At 41.1% G+C, this 23,085-nt stretch overlaps 1 protein-coding gene across 10 annotated transcripts in view; it reads right to left on the reverse strand.

The window, feature by feature from the left end:
• The window catches only part of Znf532 (zinc finger protein 532), a 105,610-nt gene that overhangs the window by 20,812 nt on the left and 61,713 nt on the right, over window positions 1–23,085 (reverse strand). For 8 of the 10 annotated variants that reach the window (XM_026393184.2, XM_026393176.2, XM_026393182.2 and 5 more), the window contains 3 exons: window positions 20,658–20,834; window positions 13,498–13,660; window positions 9,353–9,634 (listed from right to left, as the gene is read on the reverse strand). The exons of 1 other annotated variant lie outside the window; for it this stretch is intronic. In XM_026393184.2, the coding sequence (XP_026248969.2) occupies window positions 9,353–9,634; window positions 13,498–13,660; window positions 20,658–20,834 (622 nt within the window). The remainder of the gene's footprint in view (window positions 1–9,352; window positions 9,635–13,497; window positions 13,661–20,657; window positions 20,835–23,085) is intronic. One more of the 10 variants, XM_026393185.2, reaches the window with a different exon arrangement.

Below are 23,085 nucleotides of genomic sequence, written 5' to 3' on the forward strand. Positions count from 1 at the left end.
GGGGGGTACTTTAAAAAAAATTATGTGCAAAAAATACTGTGCAAGTGCAAGACTCTGCAAAGCTCCACAGTCCACCTGACCCAGACGAGGCTGCCCCGAGCTGGGGAACTAATCCGGCCAGCACCTGCGCATCAATGGCTCCACTAAAGCTCCAGGGCTCCTGTTCATTCTCCCCTCTCCTTTTCTGCTACTGCCCTTTTCTTTAATGAACACAGGCATTCCAAGTCCCCTGCACCTATAGGAAAAACAGGAGGTAGGATCTGTGGCTTTACCTTGAAGGGGTTACAAACTCTTTAGGAACAAAACACCAATACATCCTAAGACCAGGCATTAAATTATACCAAACAGACTTTGAGCTTAACTGCCCCTGTACTTAATAAAGCTGAAATCTCCTACTTCTACAGAGTTGTCCCTTAAATTCACCACCAGAAGAGAACACTGGGTCATGTGAACAATAGCATCTGGGATCAACCCTTCTCAAACATAAACCAGCAAAGGAACACAGCCAAGTCACACAAGAGAGGGCCACAGCAACATGCTTTATTGGCAGACCCCAGTGACAGTTTCCAGCCCTGGCTAAACACTGGAATTAGCTTCACAAATGCTAGAGTGGGGCCCCAACAAGGCCAACTAACTGATGTGGAGAGCAGCTCCCCTGGGAGATTCTAGGGTGCCGCCCTGTGTTCCACACATGACCCTACAGCAGACAGTGACTTCTTCCTGGAAGTGGTTTCCACCCAGAAATCAGATCAACTGTGCAAAGAAGTGCTTTTTATTGGCTTTGGTTAGTTCAAGGAATGACTTGGGGACAGTGACTGGTTTACAACAGCCCTCTCCGATCTCCACCCAGTGTTCTCTCCCTCAGATCGGCTACGGCTCTAGTCCATGTGCTACTGCACAGTAGGTGGTCTCACTTCATTCCTGGGTCAGAGACTGCAAGGCCACTTTGGCCCTGGAGTCCTTCCGGTTTCATGTATTTACAGATGGGCATTTGGTCACTTCCTGAATAATTCTAGTGACAGGTGGACATTTCACCCATCCTCGGCTCCAGTTGGCCTGTAATTACCCTGTGCCAGACCGCTGAAGACATATTTCGAAACTCCCTTTGACCCCGAGTTCTCCAGTCTTCCAGGCACTGTCTCCAGTCTCTCACCAACCTGGTCACCCTCCCCAAGGCCTACTTTGTTGGCCTGCACCATCTTGGATTCAGTGAGGCAGCTTGCTGGGGGTGGTTTATGCTACTGTCATTCCTTCTCCCTCAGGGTACACAGAAGATTACACTCCTCAGTCCCCTTCAATTGGGCTCTCCTGTGATTCTTCTGGCTAATGACATGTGTGGTGCATCACATCAGAGTAAGAGAGGATGAGTATCAGGTATGGTTCTCCAGTGCCCATCTGCCAATTGGGTACCTATGTTCAAAGAGTGAGGTTTAAAGAAATAGCCTTGACCACTGAGTTTCTAGTGGAAGAGCTGGCTCCCCCAGAGAAAAGCTCAAACCTATGGCAACCCCAGCATGAGCAAACTTTTATTGTATAAATCAATGGGCTTCGGAGGATTATACTGCCACTTAGACTAAGCCAGGGGTTCTGAAAGTACAGTCGCAAGTGTAGCATCACACGTCACGTGGAACTCACAGGAAGGCTAATGATTAGGTTCCAATCCAGACCTGCTGAATCACAAACTCTGGGGGTGGTGACAATCAGGAGTTTAACAAGCTCCAGGGGACTTGGAGGTATGTTCAAATTCTGAGAAGCAACGACTAGGTGACAGTGCCAAATCAGGAAAGGGTACTGGCCTCCTGGATATGATGCCATCTCTGCAGCTGCAAAAAAGATGGGCAGTGTCGACAAGACACAAACAAAGACAAAATGTTTTCTCACATAACTTAGCTAAGTCACATCTACCTCACATAATAGCTGTGTGCTTGGCTTTTCTTTAGTGAAAAGCTCTACATCAAATTAACAACTATCTTGCAAAATCCCTCCCAGCTCCATTCCCTATCACGTTGCTCATAGAAAGCTTAGGCAGAATCTGATCCCGGGTGGAAGCTCTCTCCAGCACAGCTTCCATGATCAGCTGTGGATTCAACACTCCATTCAGGCCCTTTTGCACTGTCCTAGGCAGACTAATATCCAGGGGGAAAGTCTGTCGAAAGTTTTGCTGACTCCAACTTTCTGGCTGTGGGGTCATTCTATCGACCATCTCTGAGAAGCAAATAAGATTAATGACATGTTCTTAGTCTCCATCACATTCTTTTCCCCAGTGCTCAGGCAGGACCCAACTACTTTATAATTCTGTGTCCCCCACAGTCAGGCAGACTTTGTAGTCTTGTGAATCCATGGGGACTCCTCGTATTAGATGAGCAGACTATTCAGGTAGACCTCATGTTCCCTGACATACCTATCTGCAAGCTCCTTTACCCCATGTGACGATGGAGAAGTGGACATCCTTACGCCAGCTAGACCACTTGTCAGGGCCTTGGCTCTCTTTCTGGGCATCTGTCCCTTATGAACACTGGTTCCATTTAAAGAAGCAAGTGGAGTTGTGCAGTTTTTCTGTCTCTTATCAACTGTGAATGTCACATCATTTCTCTCAACAACAGTCCATGTTTGTCCTGCCCCTTCAGTTTACAAAACATGTCCATCAAATATTCCTTCCAGTAGCTTATTCTAATCATAACTGAAAGCATCTGATGATAAGAGCCTACAAATTGCCAGATATATCACTCCTCACACTACATAACTGGGAAGTCACTTTGAGGCTTATTACCTTTTCCACCCACACGGTTTCCCCAGTTACAACTTCCCATGCTCAGCAGGGATCAAAATACAAATCTAGTCTCTTAAAATTATGCTTGCTACCAGGAATGATAATGTAACCCCAGTGTCTTGGGAAGCTGAGGCAGGAGGACCACAAGTTCAAGGCCACCCTGGGTAATTTAGTGAGACTCTGTCTCAAAATAAAAAGGCCTGGGGTCACAGTCCAAAGGGACAACATCCCCTGGGTTCTATCCCTGCAAAAAGAACTAGATCTGCAAAAAAAAAAAAAAAAAAAAAAAAAAAAAAGTTTACTATCATTCTCAATTGAAGGATCTCTAGGCTCCCAAAAAAAATGGATGACTGTAGGGCTGGGGAAGGGAAAATAACAAATGAGCCATATACACACTGTGACACCAGAGAGATGTCCTACAAAGGGGTTTGTCAAGAAGTCATGGGAGCTGCGGAAAGGAACACCCTCTGATCATTTCTGGGGCCATTTGAGCAAAACTATAAAGAACAAAAGCAATGGATTCTGTGTTACTGGGGAAAATAATTATTTATAAGTCTATACAGCTCTTAATAAAAACTGAGCTCATCCTTACAATAGAGTTTCAACAAATAAACACAGAAGCAGGGATGGAAGCAGAAAGTGACCAGGAGGCAAACCCCACAGTGGTCACTGTGGAGGTGGATGTTCAAAGCAGCAGGTGAGAGGATGATGAGAAACTGTTATGTTCTGCAGAGTCTCAAAGTATCTCCCCACGCGGTACTTATTAAAAGCAATTTTCAGTAAAGAAACCTGTTAGAAACCACCACTACCAAGTGTTCAGGAGCTGAGTCATGTAGTCACCAGGCACAGCTAGTCAGGTTGCACTGAGAAGGGACAGCACTATTTCTGTGATATCCCAACCAAAACAGACAGCCAGAACTAGTCACGAGAAACAGCAGACAAATCCAATGGCAGGGCATATATCCAATAACTATCATGCTCAATCGCCCGCATTGTTGAGAGACAGGAAGAAAACTGTCATGGAGGAGACTCAGGAGACAGGCAGCTGAAGGCAAAGCTGCTTCCTAGGCTGGATCCCAGACAGGAAGAGGGACAACTGGTCAAAGTGGAATGAGGTCTTGAGTTTTGTTAATAGTACCTACTGATGTTCAGGGTAGCTGCTGCGCTGTGAGCATGTAAGGCGTTAGAAGCAGGAAAGCTGGGTGACAGCTCTAGGTACAGAAGCCATTCACTATCTGCAATTTTTTCTGTGAGTCTAAAATCACCCCAAAATGAAAAGATTTAAAAATACATTTACATGTTGTGAATTTAGAAAGTCTAAACCATTTATCCTGAAGAGCTTCTTTCATGGAAAATTTAATTTTTTAAAATGTTAGCCTTTGGAGAGGAAATACATAGAGAAAGTGGCTACCTCCTAAGACATTTGATCTTGTGGTTTAAAGGACGCTTCTTGGTGAGTATTATTATTTCTACTCTAGAACTATGTAGAATGAAGCTGGACAGGTACTTTCTTATAAAGTCACTGCAGGTTATGGTGCTAGAACTCAAACCCACGTGTGTCCGGCTCCAGAACCCCAGACTGCTCCCAAGTTACAACACAAAATTGATCCACATCCACACGAGGAAGAACCTCAAAAGGTGGTAAGATTCCTCTGGTTGCACCTGAGCTCCATAATTCAGTACATGCCACTCTGCTTTAGACTCTTCCGATGAACAAGTTTAGGAATAGTTTCTTCATCAATAGGGGTGGGGTGACCAGGCGGCGAATGAGAAAAGGACTACAATTATCAAATTTCACAAATAGAAGTAATTTTTACTTTTTTATTTTACTACCAGCACCGATAATTGCAGAAAGTTTGATCTATCTATAAGAATGACTTCAGATATTATTTCTTCCGGAGGATCTTAATTTGAAGTTTCTGGAAAGGGTTAATGGTTTGGTGAGTTCATCAAGTTAACGACACAGATGAGCCCATTTTATGTCTGAGAGCAGAGATTTCAAATTTGAAAGAATTTCTGTAGTTAGTAAAATGATCAGATGTCTGAACCTAGCCCTCTGCTGGTGTGGGCATGGACTTGTGGCTCAAATAGAGCCCTTTCCCATGGATGCCTGCAACAATCCACAGAAAACTGCTTTCAATGAGTCCCTCCAGGGGCTCTTTCAACAAGCACAATGCTATAAGCCAGAGACGGCATGGTAATAAAACAGACTCAGAGTCTGCCTGCCAGAGCTCATCACTGAAAAGAACACCTGAACCTGGCCACAACAACAGAGGATAACATCAGCTTCACTAAGTGATCCATTATATTAGTGGTGGTTTTAAGAAATTTCTGTAACCATAACTATTTTAAATGCTCATGTTTTATATATTTTTCTTTTTAAAATGCTAAAGTAATAATTCAGCAAGTTATAGGTTTTTAAAATTACACCTTTAGTAAATGTATCTGGCTTATTGTCAAAAAATGTGTTTTGACACGATATCATATTACAACAAATTACTGGAAAAAATTTTGAACCACTGAAAGCGGTACCGGGTTAGTAGTTTAAAAATGCCTTAGAGATACAGAGAAGCTAGTCACTGAAAATTTTTTAAAACATTAAAGACAAAGTTACAGAATATTTTCCTGTAATAAGTGAAGCTCTATACAAAATATCTTTTAGTAAAGATTTCTTGGTTGGGAACTGAGAAGAGGAAGATGGTCAAAAGCAACCAATGAAACCAAAAAAGCCAATGAGAAGCAATGATTTATCTTAACATAAAATTTTAACTTACACCAGTTGGGCTTAACCTTAAATCTTTCCTCCAAGCTATGCCAAAGTAATAATCATACTTAATAGTAGAAATAACAGTGTATTATGGTTAGCAGAAAATGTCTAGATTATTCCAAATTATTCTATACACATATTTATTTTTAAGTCATTATTATGGTATTGAAATCAATTACATCTTCATAGTTCATTGGTTCAGAACATTTTACATACTTACCCTGATATAGAGTAATATTTTATCAGCTAATCCAATAAATATTATGAGCTCCTGAGACCTTCACCAAATAGAGTTTTCAATGTCCTACATGTGTACAGCATAGTTCATGTTTACATCTAACCTTAAAGGACTGGAGGATGCTCACCACCTGACATATAGATCTTTCTAGGTCCCTACAACACTAGAAACTGGGAGGTCACTGAAGACCACGGAACTGCCATTCTAAAGAGGAAGGTAAGCCCAGGGATTAGATGTTTGCCAAATCAGAACACAATCTAGATACATTAATTAGAAAAAAATTTTTTTCAACTTACTACAACTTAGGTGCTGTCTAGCAACTGAAGAAAGGAGGGAAACACGAAGTCTAATGAGAGAAAGAGATAAGGGACGTGCTTTGTCCAGTCTGTTCTGATAAGGGAAGTGTTGTCATGGAAATACTCAGGCAATTGGTTTCATTGGTTGCTTTTGACCATCTTCCTCTTCCCATTCAGTCTTGGGACCTGTGAGGAATTTCCAGCTGAGGTTGCGGTCCATACTGAGACCTAAAGGACTAAGAAGTTAGCCACCAGAGAGGTTTGATCTTTCAAATTACTGAAACATCACCCGAGAAGCTCTACAGGCCCATGAGCAAATGTTGCTAGAAACACTGAAGGTAGTTTGGGAAGGGTGCACCATATGAAGACAGGGCTAGAGGAGGGTGGAAAAATTAGACCTAGTACACCATGTTAGGAAGGCTAGACTCTTCTAGGGTGATGGCAGCACAACACTTTATGTAACAACATGACATAATCAGATCTGTACCTCAGAAAATACTCACTGCCTATAGTGACAGTAATAATCCAGGCAAGAACTGATAAAAGAGGTAGTGGCTATGAGAACAGATAAATGGCTGGAGAAAAGGGTACCTAAGAGATGGCTGGGAGCTTTGAAGAAAGGAGGAATCAATCACCAAATCAGTAAGACACAAGACTCTTGTGAAAGCTGGGGGTAGATGAATAGGTGGGTTTTCTGTTGGAGAGCTTCCAGGTAGTTTCTGTGAGATATGCAAGAAGTTATAACACTTCCTAAGTGGTCAGATTTGAAAACTGGAATTCATGCAAGAAACCACGGCTGGAGACACAGATTTGGATGGTTGAGGTAGAGATGAAGCTGAATTTCCCAGAGGAGTTAAAAACTTCCTAGGACAGAAGCGTGGTGGGTGTTCCAGCAACTGTGAGAAAACCCAAGAGAGTGGAATTCAATAAGGGCAGAAAATGAGTTTTTGAAAGAGCTGCCCATCATGTGAAACACAAGTCAACAGAAATAAGGACTGGAACGTGTCCAGTGGACTCGAGGAGGAGATCTGAGCAAGATGGGTTGGGCGACACGGTGGCGTTGACATACACAGGTGTGACGGCGCATTCCACAGAAAGGGAAGGAAGCTTGGCGCCTTGCAGGAGGTCTGAGACGGCACAGGCAACTGGACACTTGGTGTTTAGAGGGAAGAGAGGGGTGTTCGGTCAGAAAGAAGAAAAGAACTGGAGTAGACATGAGTGTGCTTGCAGGGGTTCTAGTTGGACACAGGGGTGCAGAACGTGAGCCCTGGTGTGACACATGACACTCTGCATTTGCACCCAAAGACAGACAGATCTCTCCTTCCCCCTCTACTGTCCCTTCGTTCTTTCAGGATTGGAACTGCAAATTAATGTGATGTTCCTCGTTCTGAAAGGCAGGCTCCCCAGCCCTCCGGAGGCCAACCCCACCTGTTCCCCTCTGCAGACCCGCACACCCAGCCCAAGTGCTCCCAAGTGCTCCACGGAACATGCATACATGTGGGTACACCCCAGGCGAACTCCATGGTTTCAGCGAATGCCAACTTTCACCTCTCTTTTCCAGAGCCATCTCCTCATCTTATTTTCTAGATCTGGCAACTATTAGATGTGCAAGAGGTTTCTTTGGTTTTGTTCTTGTTTTTGTTTTTAATAAAAAGAAAGAATTTGGAAATGTTACACATTTGACAGAACATGTACAAGCAGTGAAAGCACCGAACCACAAGTAAATATTAAGGTTGCTCCTGTTTTAACACTGATGAAATCCAACTTGGGCACCAAGTGAAGAAGATCTCCCTGAATCACCACAGCAGGCTCTAGAGAGTCACGGTGGGGCATTTACAGAGGGTGGGCAGGAACTGCTCCAAAAGAACCACCCAGTATGTACAATGAATGTGTAAGGTCCTACATTAGGGAAGCCTAAAATCAAGACAATTAAATAAGTGATGTGCCACTAAAGCCAAATATATGCTATAAGTAATATTTTTAATATGATAGAGCTACTGTAGTTAGAACACATACAATAAAAACACTTCTTTGCAATCTTCCATCACTGTGAGGTTCAATGGCATTATCCCACTTGAATGGTTAACAAGGTAACATGTTAGTTAACTTCCTTAGTAGCTCAAATAAATATAAATAAATTAGATCAATAAATGTAATTAACACATAATATAACAAACTTTAAGGAACTATTACAAATGAACTCCCATGTACTCTTGACACAGTATTGTTGTTCTACTGCTAAAGCAACTTTCTTTAAAAATATTATGTATCTGAACCCACTAACCAATTTTAGTGTCCCTAAAGATGGGATAAGATGGTATTTTGTTCCTTATGACATGATACAAAAAGAATACACCACCTATAACATATTCTTACCTAAAAACCTCAACCTGGATCTAATCATAATTCTCAGTTATGGGATAAAGAGGAACAAGTTAACCAGTGTAAAAAAGAAGCAATTACCCCAAACCAGCAATGTGAGGGATAATCTAAGGAACAAATAACCCAATTTTTCCAACAAGTCAATGGCACATTAAAAATAAAAATAAAGCAGAAGGATTGCTTAAAGAGATTTAAATTATACAACAGCCAAATGCAATATGCAGAGTTTCTGGATCCTGACCAGACAATCAGAAAATGTGAGCACAGTCTACTATCAATATGTAAGTACAGTATTAGATGACACTGAAGATAACTGCTGATTTTCATTAGGTCTAACAAGGGGTGTTTTAAAAATTTCTTATCAGTTGGAGATAAATACTAATCATTAAAAAAAAAAAAAAGAAAAGAAAGAATGTGAGTATTGCGACTCCAATTTTTCAAGATTTTGAGTTGCAGGACTTCTCCTAGGAGTCAGGGATGAGGGTTTCTCTTCCCACTATAAAGGAAGAACCATGTCAAGTCACACGCACGCCACCAGCGGTTCTCAGCACGTCCACTGCCTGCCTTCCTCCTCTCCCTGGTCGGTCACAGAGCTGAGAGGTAAATCCAGATGCCTGTGACTCTGGTTTACCTGGTTCAGCTTCCTCAGCTGTAAACATGACGTAGTGCACAACTTACTCCTCGTCTTGGGGTGTGCAAGTGAAGGCAGTTAGCAAAAATCACAGAATGAGCCTGGGAGGATTTGAAAATGTCCATTTTACAGATAAAAGAACCGAGGCACAGAGACATGGAGTGATTTTCAAGGTCACGCTACAAATTGCTGACAGAGCCAAGCCAAGAACTGAGTCTTGGAAGGTCGCCAGCTCGCGCTCCTCCTTGCGCTCTTCCCTCTCACTGACCTTCCCGTGTTCCTTCCTCACGTGGGAGATGTACACATCCCTCTGCGTGAACAGGCGGTCACACTCCCAGCACGTCCACCCGGGACTGGCCACTTTCTTGCTTTCCATTGACTTTTTCACAGGAGATGGAGATTTCTTTTCCGATTTCTCTTTCCCATTCATGGACTTGGTGTCCTCTTTGTTCTGGTTTGCTGAATTTTGAGTTGCAGGCTTAATGCTCAAAGGCAAGTTTATGCCCAAGTTTGGAGGCCCTTCAATGCTTTTCAATGTTCCATGCATAGACTGCATTATAAAAAGAAAAGAAATATCATCACAAATCACACTACCAAAGGAAAACATGTGTGTAGACTACTGCCAATGCTTTACAGACACTTCAGCGGGATTTTATATTAATTCAGAAATACCTCCTAATATATAAAGGAGCAAACCTGAGCTAAAAAGACACATTTAAAAAATGTTTATAAAGGAGCATTACCTTTTATGGTTATTGCAAGTTGTATATTTCTACTTCAAGGAATTTTTAAAAGTTTACATATCTGTGCCATTTTAAAACTCTTTAAAGATAGACCTCTGAAATGAATCAAATTAATCCTGGTACTCTGTCCTCCCTTATGTTCCAGAGTAAGTCCTTCCTACCACAGACTATTCTACAGAGCATTTTACTTCCCTTTCTGCAGAAACGTTTCAATAGGCTAATATACCAGTATGCATCCACAAGCTTCAGCTCAGCTTGAACCTACACCGGAGAGCTAAAGTTAATAGGAACCTTTCTCGGCTTTCCCGTTTTTCACATTCTTGAGATATTTGTAGGTTGGGTTTTTGCTGGGTTTTCGGGGTAATTTTCACCTCCCTACCTATCCTGATCCATCCCTTATTACTAATAGCACCCAGATTTGCAAACAGTACATGGTTGTACTCAAAAAGCCTTTTGAAGTCACGTAGTTCATTAACATAATAGCAAAATAATTGTCTTAACTCACAGGATTTCAAATGTGAGTTAGGTAAAATTAGTGCAATTTGATCTATAGACCAGCTAGCTCACTTTAGTTTTCATGTCTGCTCTGAAGACATGGAGTCCAGAGAGAAAAGGAAACAAATCTGAATCTCAGATACAATGTCTTCAGGAAGACTTCCTCTTCCCATCAGGACTTGGGCAAGCATCTCTCCACTCCTGAACATACCCAGGGAACACGCCCAGGTCTCTTGGTTACAGAGATTGGTGGTGTGGAAGTGTTCCATGCTCCTCAGCAAGTGTGCATTGAAGATGCCATTCCTTCTGCCTGCTCCAGCACACTCTCAAGGGCAGGTCTTCTCTAAATAGCACCAAGAAGTGGCCTCCTTTATCTAGCACCATCTTTCCCCAGGAGGAAAAGGGGTTCTACTGACTTCCTCATCAGCAGAGGTTACAAGGTTTACTCCCCAACAGACACCAGTCTAAGGGTGGCAGAGAAGGAGACAAGGTTTCCAGAGACACAAAGCCCTCCTGCTGCTTCCCACCATGTGAGCAGAAGGTTTGTGTATCTAAATGGCTGTTTTCAAATCAGATGCTGATTTTTTACCTTTCTTAAGCATTTTAAACCCAAAGAAACAAAACTCAAAACCTTCTAAAACAGGTTTTCCCGAGTTCTTAGTCAAATACATTTTTACTAACTGAAAAGCTAAAGAGAGGGTAAAGTAATAAAATAACATCAAAACCAAAATGTCTTTTTTTTTTTTTTTGACAATACTGGGGTTTGAACCTAGGAGTGCTCTGCCATTGAACTACACCCCTGGACCTTTTTATTTTGAGACAATCTAACTAAGTTGCTGAGGCTGGCCTCAAATTTGCGTTCCTCTTGCCTCAGCCTGCCTCGTAACTGGGATTATAGAAATGTACCACCACACCCAGCGCAAATGTCTTTTTTTAATAAAAGAAATTCACCTTGGGATGGGGGTGTTGTTCAGTGGTAGAGCATTTGCCTAGTATGTGCAAGGTCCTGGATTTGATCTCCAGGACCTCAAAAAAAAAAAAAAAAAAAGAAAGAAAGAAAGAAAAAAAGAACTATAATTTAATTCCTTTAGAATTGATTTTTTCTTTGCTCTTATAACAAAAAAAATAACTTGAATAACTAACAAATGTGAATGTCAACATGAAGTACAGGGGACCTACAAAGTCAATGAATCTATATTTGTTAGAACAAAGAAATAATAAACAGGGTGCAGTGGCACATGTCTGTAATCCCAGCTACTGGGGGGGGGGGCGCGGAGGTAGGAGGATGACAAGTGTGAGGCCAGCCTGGACAACTTAGCAAGACCCTGTGTCAAAATAAAATACAAAAGGTGCTGGGAATGTAGCTCTGTAGCAGAGTACCCCTGGATTCAATCAAAGAGGGAAAAAAGGAAAGGCAGGAAGAAATGAAGGGAGGGAGGGAGGGAGGGAGGGAACAAACAGGGTCAAGTTGGGCAAATAAAGAGTCACCTATAAATGAGTGTGTGGAATGTCCCCATCCACTTCTTCATTCCTTCCTCACAGACACCAGGCAAAGTAATGAATGACACAGCAAAACCTAGACACGTCATCTTAAAAAGCAGGGCACCCCTACAACTTTATCTTTACCCCAAACATATACATGCAGAACATTTTAAGATGCACTGAATATACTTGAGAACATCAGTGAACATTCCCACTGGATTCGTTTCATGCAAGCTTGTAAAGTTTTAGATTTTTTTTTAAAAAATCCTGTCCTTGTGGCCATAGGCCTTTACAACACCCCTCTCAGTCTCTACTCCTTGGAACCTCATCCACCTCCAAACCTTCTATTAACACAAGGAAGACCGTAATCAAAAAGCCCACAGCCCCACCTGCAGATGCAAAGACTGTCCCAGACAGCAGATGGATGAGAAAACTCCTTGGAGGCAACGTGTCTCCTCTTTTTCTCTTTCTTTTCTTTCTTTGATTGGTCTCATACATGGTTTGTTAAAATATTTTGTTCTAATTTCAATGACCCTATGTTTTTATCAGTAGCTTCTATTTTCCTGTCTTTGTTAGTATTTATTGTTGGAACATTCTTTTATAATGGATAAAATATCTTAAAAGGATTTTATTGGACTCCCACATACTTCTCGTGCATTTTACCCACAACAGTAAAACCGCCACAACTGCAGGAGCAGTCTCTCCAAGACACTGCGTGGATTGCTGGTAGAAGTTGACTCTGTATAAACTCACACACGATCAAGACGGGGATCTGCAAGGACTCACAGTCCATTCACTGAACTGATACAAGACTAGAATAATTTACAGACTTTATTTACTCTCTGACTCTTTATTTTTGAAATTTAAAAAGAAAACAACTAAAAGAAAAGAAAATGAGTTTATGATGGCATTGGATAGTGCCACTGGGTAGCACTTCCTAGGTGAGTGCTACCCAGTGAGCTACGGAGTGAGCTGCCACCCACCATGGTGACGGCCAAGCAACGAAGGTGAAGCACAGCCTCAGAGACTTAGAAGGCTGAAAACAGATCTCAGTGCCCTTTTGGGAAACAGAGAGCAGATAATCCAACAGAATATTTATTTACTTCATTAGTTGAACTCCTAATAGGTGCCAGGTACCTGCTACATCCTGAACATTTAAGAGTCAATTCACATGCAATTTTTAATTGGGGGTGGTGGTAGAGGGGTGGAGAGGACCAAGAGACCCAAGAACATCAAATAGGAAGCAAACTTCTTAAATGCTTAAAACTTGAGCGCTTAAACAATTTCAAGGGGAAACATTCATTTATCTAAATATACCATTATTTGAATGAATTGATATAATTCATCAGAGCCCCTATTTCTAAATCTCATACAACACAGAGATCTCAAAACCGTAAACTCCACAGTCATCATTTTAGAGACATAAAGAGGAAACCTAATACTTTATCATTCTTATTATTCTTTTAAAATCAGGGCACATTTGCTCCTTTTCATGATTTTTATGGCGGGCAGATCAGGACTCAGTAAAGTGGACCCACGATGACGGCATGTAGGTTACTCATGACAATGACCAGCATCCATCCCTTCCCTGGACAGTGTGGCATGCTTTAAAGCAATCTGCAGCTCAGCTGGGGCTGATGACCAAAGCAAGAATCTGCAATTCACTTAGAGGAGAGGAGAGATGCTCACACACCTTGATATGATCCATCATAAGTTGCTTCTGTGCATATAAAAGAGAACAGTCTGGACACTTGAAAACAGACACCTTCTGGTTTTCAATGTGCTGGTCAAAGTGGCGGTACAGCAAGGTTTGCAGGGTGAACACAGTGTCGCACATGGAACACTTATAGATTATTCTAAAATAGAAGAAGCGCAGCAAAATAAGGTCAGTCAACCTCATCGCTCAAGTCAAAGGAGCTGCTACTTGACATCTGAAGAACTCAGGAGGCAGAAGCACACATACAAACACAATTAAAAGAACATTTTAGCTTTGAAACAAACTTTCAAGACAACTGGCATCACTCAATCACAGATCTTAACATTTGAGTAAAGATGTATTTGCTACATTTGTTTATAAGTGTAAATTAGTGGCTACTTTACTACTCACAAATCTACAGCTGACATGCAAAAAAGCATTCTTTTTTCTTTTCTTTTCTTTTTTTAAGGTACTTTTTAGTATCAGACAGGGCAATACAGCTCAATGGTAGTACCCTGGCTTGGAAAACAGTTTGATTAAGAGTTAAGCAGCCCACTCAATTCTAATGCCAGAATGAATTGTTACTTGTTACAAGTTTTTAAGTCAGCAGTAATTTTACACTTAAGTGTGAACATTTCTATACCAGTTCTTAACAAAGGAAACCCTATGCCAGTAAACAACTATACACTGAGACAAGAAGACAAAAAAGGAAACCCAGGGCTGGGCATGTAGCTCTGTGGTAGGGCACTTGTCTAGCATGCATGAGGACCTGGCTTCTGCAAATAAAGAAAAAAAGAAAAGAAAATTAAAAAAGAAAACCCATGCCACAAGAAAGTTCAGTGTTTCTTGTGCTTTAAATGGCGTGGGTACTCCCTTGGCCACTGCAACCATTTCCACATCTGTCACATTACACCCAGTTCATGCAGCAGACTGAGTCTTCTGCACAGAATCCTTTCTACCTGTCCACATGCTTCACTCAAACTTGGGCAAGACAGGCCACCCCATCCTCCACCTCAACTGACCAGGAACCCCAGCCACAGTAGATCATCCCTTCTGGGTGACTGCTGTGGGTCATCCCGGCCCTCAGAGGAGGCCCTGTGGGAATCTGCTTGTCCTCTAAAGAATGTGCGAATAGGGTACAAAAAAAATCTAGGGAGCAGCTTGGGAAAATGTCAGAGGAAAACTGGTGAACGTAAAGGCCAGGGAGGAGCGAGGAGCAAGGCCAAGGCCACTGCAGAGCTAGAGGAAGGAATGCCCCCTAAGGCCACTCAGGGTCCTTCTTAACACAATGCTTCTCAAGATAGCTTCACACTTCACTGTGCAGTGTGCTGCCAAAACAATTACAGATTTTACTTTTTTCTACACAAGATTTAAAAATTTAATTGGAGTGGCATATGCTTTTTCCAAAACATCCTGCCTGATGTTTTCCCTTCCACCTCTGACTGGGCGTGGGGGGTGAAGACCAGAAGAGACCAGAGGATTTGCAAGACCTTAAATACAGCCCAATAATGGTCCCTATGATGCAACTGTCACAAGTATGACGAGAATTATCTCTTTACTGATGGAATCACTCAGGACTGTGACAGCCCCAATGTTCAATGGGATAAGTGCTTAAATGCAGCAACTACATGGAGATCTTTTTTAAAACCTATATTGTAATATGTCAAAATACATTCTACTGTCATGTATAATGAAAAAAAATAAGAAAATAAAACTTTTAAAAAAGATATCACATACATATACCAATGATATAGAGAGATTTTCACAAAAAGTAAAATAAAAAACACTAGATAACAAGACAGTTATATGATCACATTTTTTTAAAGGTGTAGAAAATAGAAGGCATATAATTATCATCATCTCTGTTGGGTGACAGCATATGTGTTCTTTTTACTGTTCTGTTTTGCTTGTTCATATTTCCTCCCCCCCCCGCCCCCCGTAATTAAGATGTAACCATTAAAAGAAGAAGAGCTTCAAGAAAAGAACGAAAACTTATCAGCTGGACTGAGAATTTCCTCAGGATTCTATTCTCCCATTTTCAGAAACAACTGCTTCATGAAAAGCAGCACCGCTCTCAGGTTACTCGTTCCACATTCCTTTGGGGAGGGTTGGTCTGTTCAGTTGTTGTCTCATACTTACTAACAAGGAAAGTATAAAATGAGGTCATTCACTTAGCATATTTCTGAGTCACCTGAGGATCAAGTGGTCAGGATGGTACTGGAATACCTCCCACAAAATACTACAGAGCACAGAGAGATGTGGTGACATGACAGTGGAGGGGCCGGGAGACGGGGAAGGCCACATCAGCACTAAGGAGCAGGACAGGTGAACGTGGCCTGCGCAGGCGAACACAGAATCCCTTCTGAAGCATTCCTGCAAGAGTGCACGTCCTGGGCCAGCTGTGAGAAAACAGCCGAGGGCCGGCAGGTCATCCCCAGGACGACAGGCAGGACTGTGATCCCTTCTGGATGGCCATGGCATGGGGCCAGTAGGAGGGTATCTGAGCAACTATTCCAGATGGAGGCCGGGGAAGAAACAACTAAATCCAAAGGGCGTACCCAGATTAGGATCTTGGACATGAAAAGAAAAATACACTGACGGCCATCTAAGAACTGGAAGACACTGTACTCAACACCTGCTTCCTGAGAGCGGCTTGTGAAAAGGGCTGACATGAGTGTCCTTTCCAGGGGGGGAATGGAACACAAAGAAGCATTTAGGTCATGATGCCCAACCTCCTAAACATGAGGGGTGACAGGATACGAGAACAATGGGAAGGACCAAATACTGTAAATGAAAACAACCAAGGAACCTGGGTGAAGGGGATGCATAAGTTCTAGTAAATACTCCCCACGCTGTTGCAGGACTGAAACTATTACCAACTGCTGCTAACATTTAGAAAAATAAATAAAGGTACCACAAAGTTCACAGGCATGATTTTTAGGGATGGACCATAAAGATGGAGCCAACTTTCCAACAATAACCAAGAAGCCCCAGGGAGACAGTGTGCCAGGCAAGGGTGGGAGAGGCTTTCAGACAGGGAAGGTCTCCTTGGTGCTAAGGGAACTCTGCACCTGCGCAGCATGAGGGGACAGAGAGAACCCTGGTGTGACGGGTCCCCAGAGTGAAAGGGAGGGTGCTACTGAGTTGTGAAGAGCTTGGGAAGCCATGCAAATGGCAGGACTAACTATACCATAACACAGAGGGGAGGAAAGGGGAGAAGAGGAGAGAAGAAAGGGAGGCAGGGAGGGAAAAAGAAAAGAACAGAAAGCTAAACCCAAATGTTCTCATTCAGGTCAAATTTACAATAGCCCAAACTCCCCGGAACACTGTGTTACACTTGAACTAGGTGTAAAGACATAAATGCATAAAGGACTCTAAGCCTTGAAACTGTTGCCATAAACCCCACATTACCATTGACTGATCCCACCAATGGGAAGTGCACATCACACACCTGACCCCCATACCCAGGCTAGGTGGATTTACACTCATGCCAGTTCCCAGGTGGCATGCTGACACTTAGATTAGATAGTTTGCTTCATGTTAAATAAACCCAGGGCCATGGTTCAAATTCAGCTGTTTCTGAGACCTGCGTAGTCCTCTACCATGCCGATATCCTAACCTGACTTGTCTTTATGTCTTGGTAAAAATTCTGTCTCTTATATAATTCTAAACTTTGGAGTTCTCGTTTCTCCACTGATATACATTTAGAAATAGCAAATAAAAGGAAAGCACAGTAAAAGAAACTGCAGTTAATCAGATGTCAAGGAAAAATTAAAAGATGAAATTTTATCCCTACAAAATACAGAGGTCAACACTGAAAATGCATCTTGAATAATCCAGAGAAGATTAAGGGGTGTCCAAAGGTTCCTTTTAGAAAACAGAGACATACGCCTGCCCATAAACTGAAAAGCAAGAAGCAACAGGCTTCCAGCAGCCCTGGCACTCAGTGAACACTGTGTAAGTGTGGTGAGGTCAAAATCCTGCAGGAAGGGGATGGAGGGGAAGGAAGGGGGCATGGGGTTAGAAAGACAGTGGAATGTGATGGTTATCACTACCCTAAGTACATGTATGAAGCTACAAAGAATGTGACTCTACTTTGTGTACAACCCGAGATAAAAAAAAAAAATTGTGCTCTATACATGTAATATGTATTGTAAGGCATTCTGTTGTTATATATAACAAATTAAATTAAAAAAATAAATAAAAATAAAAATAAAATCCTGAATTGTGCTTTTCAAATTGAGGTGCTAGGGTTGCAGGCTTTTATGGAGTATTTTCAAATACCCATGTATTCACTAAATATAGTAGGAATTATTTCAGAACTAATCATTAAGAAATAGTGCAAATTGTGTGTGATTTTAGATCATTTGCATAACCACCTGTCAACTAAACACTGCTGGAAGATTTCAGGCTCAAATTTCCTTTGGAGTAGGGACTACTTACTCATTTTGAACTTAATGCCAAAATAAAGCTTTTGGGTCAAATGTAGGCCAAGCGACTGCAGGATGAGAAGTTTCACAGTGGTTGGAACTGGAGCAGGTGGCAAGGGAAACACTGTCTCAGGCTCTGGTCACACAGGCCCACAAGCCCCTCGGAGCTACATCAGCAGCACCCTTTGCTATAGACAGGCTGCAAGCAAAGACAACACAGCCCAGCCCGGCCACACATCAAACTAATACTAACTTACACTTCATTGGTGTGTGAGTTTTGTTTGCCATTTCATCTGCAAATTTGTTTTAGTTTTATAGTTTAAACCACAATAGTTTATAACCAATTTTAGGCCTGTACTTATGAAAGTATCATGGTAGTAAATCTATTTAAGAAAATATGGGAATAATTTCTTCCTAAGCAATACAGTAGCCTCTTCTCTTTACCCACCAGGTACAATGTTCCAAGATGCCTGGTGGATGCCTGAAAGCCTCAGGTAGTACCAAGCCCTATAGTTTATTGCTTTTCTCTCTTAACAGTGCTTATCACACATTGTGGCTATAACGTTTGATGGACAACAGCAAAACTAGCACTAATACATTTTTCCTTCATAATTTCACAAACAGAAGATTTGTTCTCATGGTAGACCTTAGCAACCTTAACTTAAGATTTTTATTTTCTTTCCCTATTAAGGTCAAAAACTTTCACCCCTTTTTATTTAAAGGTAGCACTTTATGGCTTCTCTTTGGCATATCTGAATTGCCAGTATCACTGTATCTGGGCTTTAGGTCCATTATTAAGAAAAACAAAGGTTACCTGGCCACAAAGGTTACCTAACTGTGGTGCACCTTCCACCAAAGTCCATCTACTAACCAAGCTTGTCACCAGTGACAAACAGGCCAGCAGCATACACAGTGTGGTCACACTGAATAAAAGGATGATTTGTGTCCTGACAAAGCAGGATGGTGGGAGAGTCTTTATAAATTGTTTATTTCTAGAATTTCCATTTAATATTTTTAGACCATGGCTGATACTAAGACAAAGAAAATAAAATGGCAGATGCAGGAAGTAGAGTGACTACTGTACTAAAATTTGAGAAATACTATTTTAGCTTATTTTAACATCTGCTGCCCTATATTTTCAGGTTAAAACTACTGTGCCAGATTTCAAACAAAGTTTCATTTATTTGAACAGAGAATCAAATAACTATATTCAGGTGAGAAAAAGGTTGCATTAGTGCCCAGAAGTTTTATTTTTATCAACACCGAAGATGCTAACATTCACTAATCCCCATCTTCATAGTCAACATCTCAACATGCACACAGATCCTCGAATTTGCAACTGATTTCACTCTGAGAATCAATATACAAAAGATCAAAGTAAAAGTCCTATTAGTATAAAATCATATTTTAACATTTTTTTAGCAAACAGTTATCTCTAAGTATTCAATAACATTTTCCCAAAACTAAATACTATAATAAAAACTAGATATAATAGGGAGAGAAAAAAATACAGATATTATATCACATACCTGCATTTTCTCCACAATAATTCCTTGATAAGCAGTTATGGGCAAAAATACACCAATGGGGGTGGGGTGTAGCTCAATGGTAGAGCATTTGCCAAGCATGTGTGAGGCACTGAGTTCAATTCTCAGCACCAAATACATACAAATAAGTAAATAAATAAATAAAATAAAGGTTCATTAACAACTATTAAAATATTAAAAATATTAAAATATTTTTTAAAAAAAAATTATTTGAACAGCAAATCCAGCTTCATGTAATTAGCAAACTCTACATTGCAAATGAATTCAGGAATAAAACGAACACAACCAGAAGCATATAATCCAGTGCCGTGTCCACAAGGGGCAGAGCCATGCAGGAAGGAACAAATGCTTAGAGCCTACTGCAATCGCCACACAGGACCCATGAGTTACATTTTTTTTTGTTGTTTTAATTCTTATATATTGCTGAGGCTTAGAACCCAGCCTCATACATGCTGGGCAAGCGCTCTACCACCGAGCTATAACCACAGCTCCAAGCTACACATTTTTCAGATATATCATCTCATCTTCTTCTACAGACGCTGGAATGTAAGCATTACCCCCACTTTAGAGGAGAGAAAATAACAATCAAGACAAGAAAGCAACAGTCAAAAGCTATGCAGCCGGCCCGTGGTAGAATTCCTTCTCTCCTGTGGGCAGGAGGCCCCCTCTGCTGAAGGCCACTCCACTATTACTCCACAAAGCAACAATCAGTAAAATGAAGAGTGAGGTGAAGGCAAAAACAAACTTTAATTCTACTCATCAAGGACTTATGCTGGCTCTGGAATTAAGTTCAGTAACCAATGTCTTCTGTTGACTTCATTTTATAAACATTACTGGGAAAAGTGTATCCTATAAAAACTGTGTAAAATTTTAAAGTGGAGAGGTTGGTGGTGTTGTTACTATTTTCCTAGAAGTTGAAATCATCTTAAGAATAAAATAAGTATTTGCTTGTTTAGCAAAAATTTGTGAAAGAACATGAATAGTAAGTGACATTTTTGGACAAGGACTTTACCTGGAAAAAACAGAAAGGTTTGGGTGAGCTATGATTTGTATTCATAGAGCATCAAAATCAGCATTGCTGAATAAATGTTTATATCTTAAATGTCATTGAGAGAACAATCACCTCCTCTAAATGACTATTTCAGCATCGGAGTAAACATGAGAAGTCAGCGTGACTTACTTTGGTTCTCCTATCTTGATGCCAGGATGCTGTGTATAGGAGTGGGAATGTGTACTCGGGGCAGACTTAAACGCCATTGGGCAGATAGGGCACTTGTAGAAGACTTCACAGTGAGAGCCTTGAATGTGAGACTTCAGTGCAGCCACATCAGAGTACACAACATTGCAATGTACACATCTGTCAGAAAAACAACACAGTCGTTAGCACAGAGCACTAAACACACGTGACTTTGCTGTTGAAGAACTGGGTAAAAGGAACCTATTTTATGGCCCCTTTGGGTTTCCAATGGCTTTTTGGAGGTATTTTGTTTTTCTCTGTTTTCACCAGATTAAACTTATTTCTACATGATTAAGAGGAAAGATCATGAAAAAAAAAAAAAAAAGAAACTCAAGTGAGTTTTTTGAGCATCTTTACAATTTCTAGAAATGATGTCCCTACTCCAGACTATTTTGAGACTAACAGACTATGACAACCAGGTCAAGACCCAGGAACACAGCAAGACGCCATGACTCCTGCCTTTGAGGAGGACTTCCAAGGCACCAGGGACTAGGGTTTCCCATCCTTCCCAATATCTAGTGGAAGATACCTCCACAGTCTAAACTGCACACCTTAACAGAGGCCAGAGGCGACAATGAACACTGGTCCCAAAGCCATAGGCCACTGTCTCCCAGTGCACACTGTATAGTTAATGGATGGTCACCCATAGGGTTACCATAGGGTGGAGGTCAACCACCTAGAATTTCTGTCTCCTGAAAATAAATGAGCACACCTGCATTTGTTATTAAAATTACATGAATTATAAGCTTCTGAAAAATCAGCATTTCTTAAAAAAAAAAAGCTTCCTAGATAATCTCCCTATTTGTTTGTTTGTTTATTTACTTATTTATTTATTTTGGGGGTAGTGAGAAGTGAACTCAGGGGTACTCTACCAGAGCTATATCCCAGGTCCTTTATTGTGAGACAGTGTCTCATTAAATTGCACAGGCGGCCTTTGAACTTGCAATCCTCCCACCTAAGCCTCCCAAAGTAGACGGTTTTATAGACACACAACAACTGTGCCTGGCTTTACTTCTTGAATTTCTAAATAATTTGACAACTAGCTCATTCCCTGCTCAATTTAACCCCACAGAAACAAACTATAAAATTAAGAAACATTTCTCCCTTACCTCATCTTTTTCACACAAGGACTCTCAACAACACTTACAACTCCTCCCACATGATGGCAGAGTCTTCTTTGTTCATAACTGGAAACCAGTTAAGAGTGGTCTCGCTGTAGACCCTTAGGAATCTCCAAAGATATACCTCAAATGCAACTGAACACGTGTTCCTGGACATGTATACGTGAGTCACCTGGGGGGAGGAAGGCTCAGATAGGGCCCACCATCCAAGAAGCAGTGCCCAGGGACTTCTAATAACCTAAGACATCTCTATTCTTAGCTCCCTTCCAAATAGAGGAAAATGCTTCTAAAGTCACTCAGACGTGGCATGGTGTGAATTATACGTGTTCAATAAATCATGCCATCTTGGTTTTACAAGAATTTAAGTTGTAATTAATGCATTAGCATTTTCAATGTCTTAAGGCATAATGTTCAGCAACACAGGCACTAAAAACATTACTAACAACAGGAGAATAGAAGGAAATCTTCGCTATGCTATCTACTGGAACTGTAATCTTAAGCAAAAGAGGAGTCACCCAACATACTCAGATTCTTTTGGGTTAACTTACTGTGTTATCTTGAATAGGTTAATGTTCCTCTGTGGGCCAGTTGTTCGTGTGTTAAATGACAAGCATTGGAATATATCAGTCTTACTTCTTACCCACTCTAGAAGTCTATGATCCCAAGGAAAGGGGGAGACTGTCAAACAGGAAGATGGGTTACTAATGAAAACCAAGAATACACTATGCCATAAACCTCAAATAAAGATCTTCCCATCAGATGTAGGAAGGTGGTGTTCAAAATGCAAAACACCAAGGAAAGACAAAAAGGAGCAAAGATAAAAGCTTAATCCCATGAAGTCAGTGGGACTAGAAGGTTTAATTTATAGAAAGTATGAAGAAGTTAAGTATCTAAACTACAGGTGGCATTTTTTGAGACAGGAGAAAGTGGCAATGACTCAGTCCAAAAAGTATTATAGAGGTGAAGGGGAAGTCCTCCTTAAGAAAAAAAGCAGGGCATGTTTAAAGTCCTAAGAAAGGACAATGTTGTAAAGCCTCTGCCCAGAGGGGACAGAGAGGTTCAGGGCAACCGAAATCAATAGGGAATGCAAATGAGACAGGCTAAAAGAAACAGAATTTAAAGGGCTCATAGTTTTACAACGCTACTGAAAATCCTATCTATTGAGAAATATTTGTATACCCGACGTCTTTTATATGCTGGGTACCAATCAAGGTTCTTTATTTTTTGAATATTTTTTAAATGTTTAATGT

Source organism: Urocitellus parryii, chromosome 13 (assembly GCF_045843805.1).
Source record: "Urocitellus parryii isolate mUroPar1 chromosome 13, mUroPar1.hap1, whole genome shotgun sequence".
NCBI lineage: Eukaryota > Metazoa > Chordata > Mammalia > Rodentia > Sciuridae > Urocitellus > Urocitellus parryii.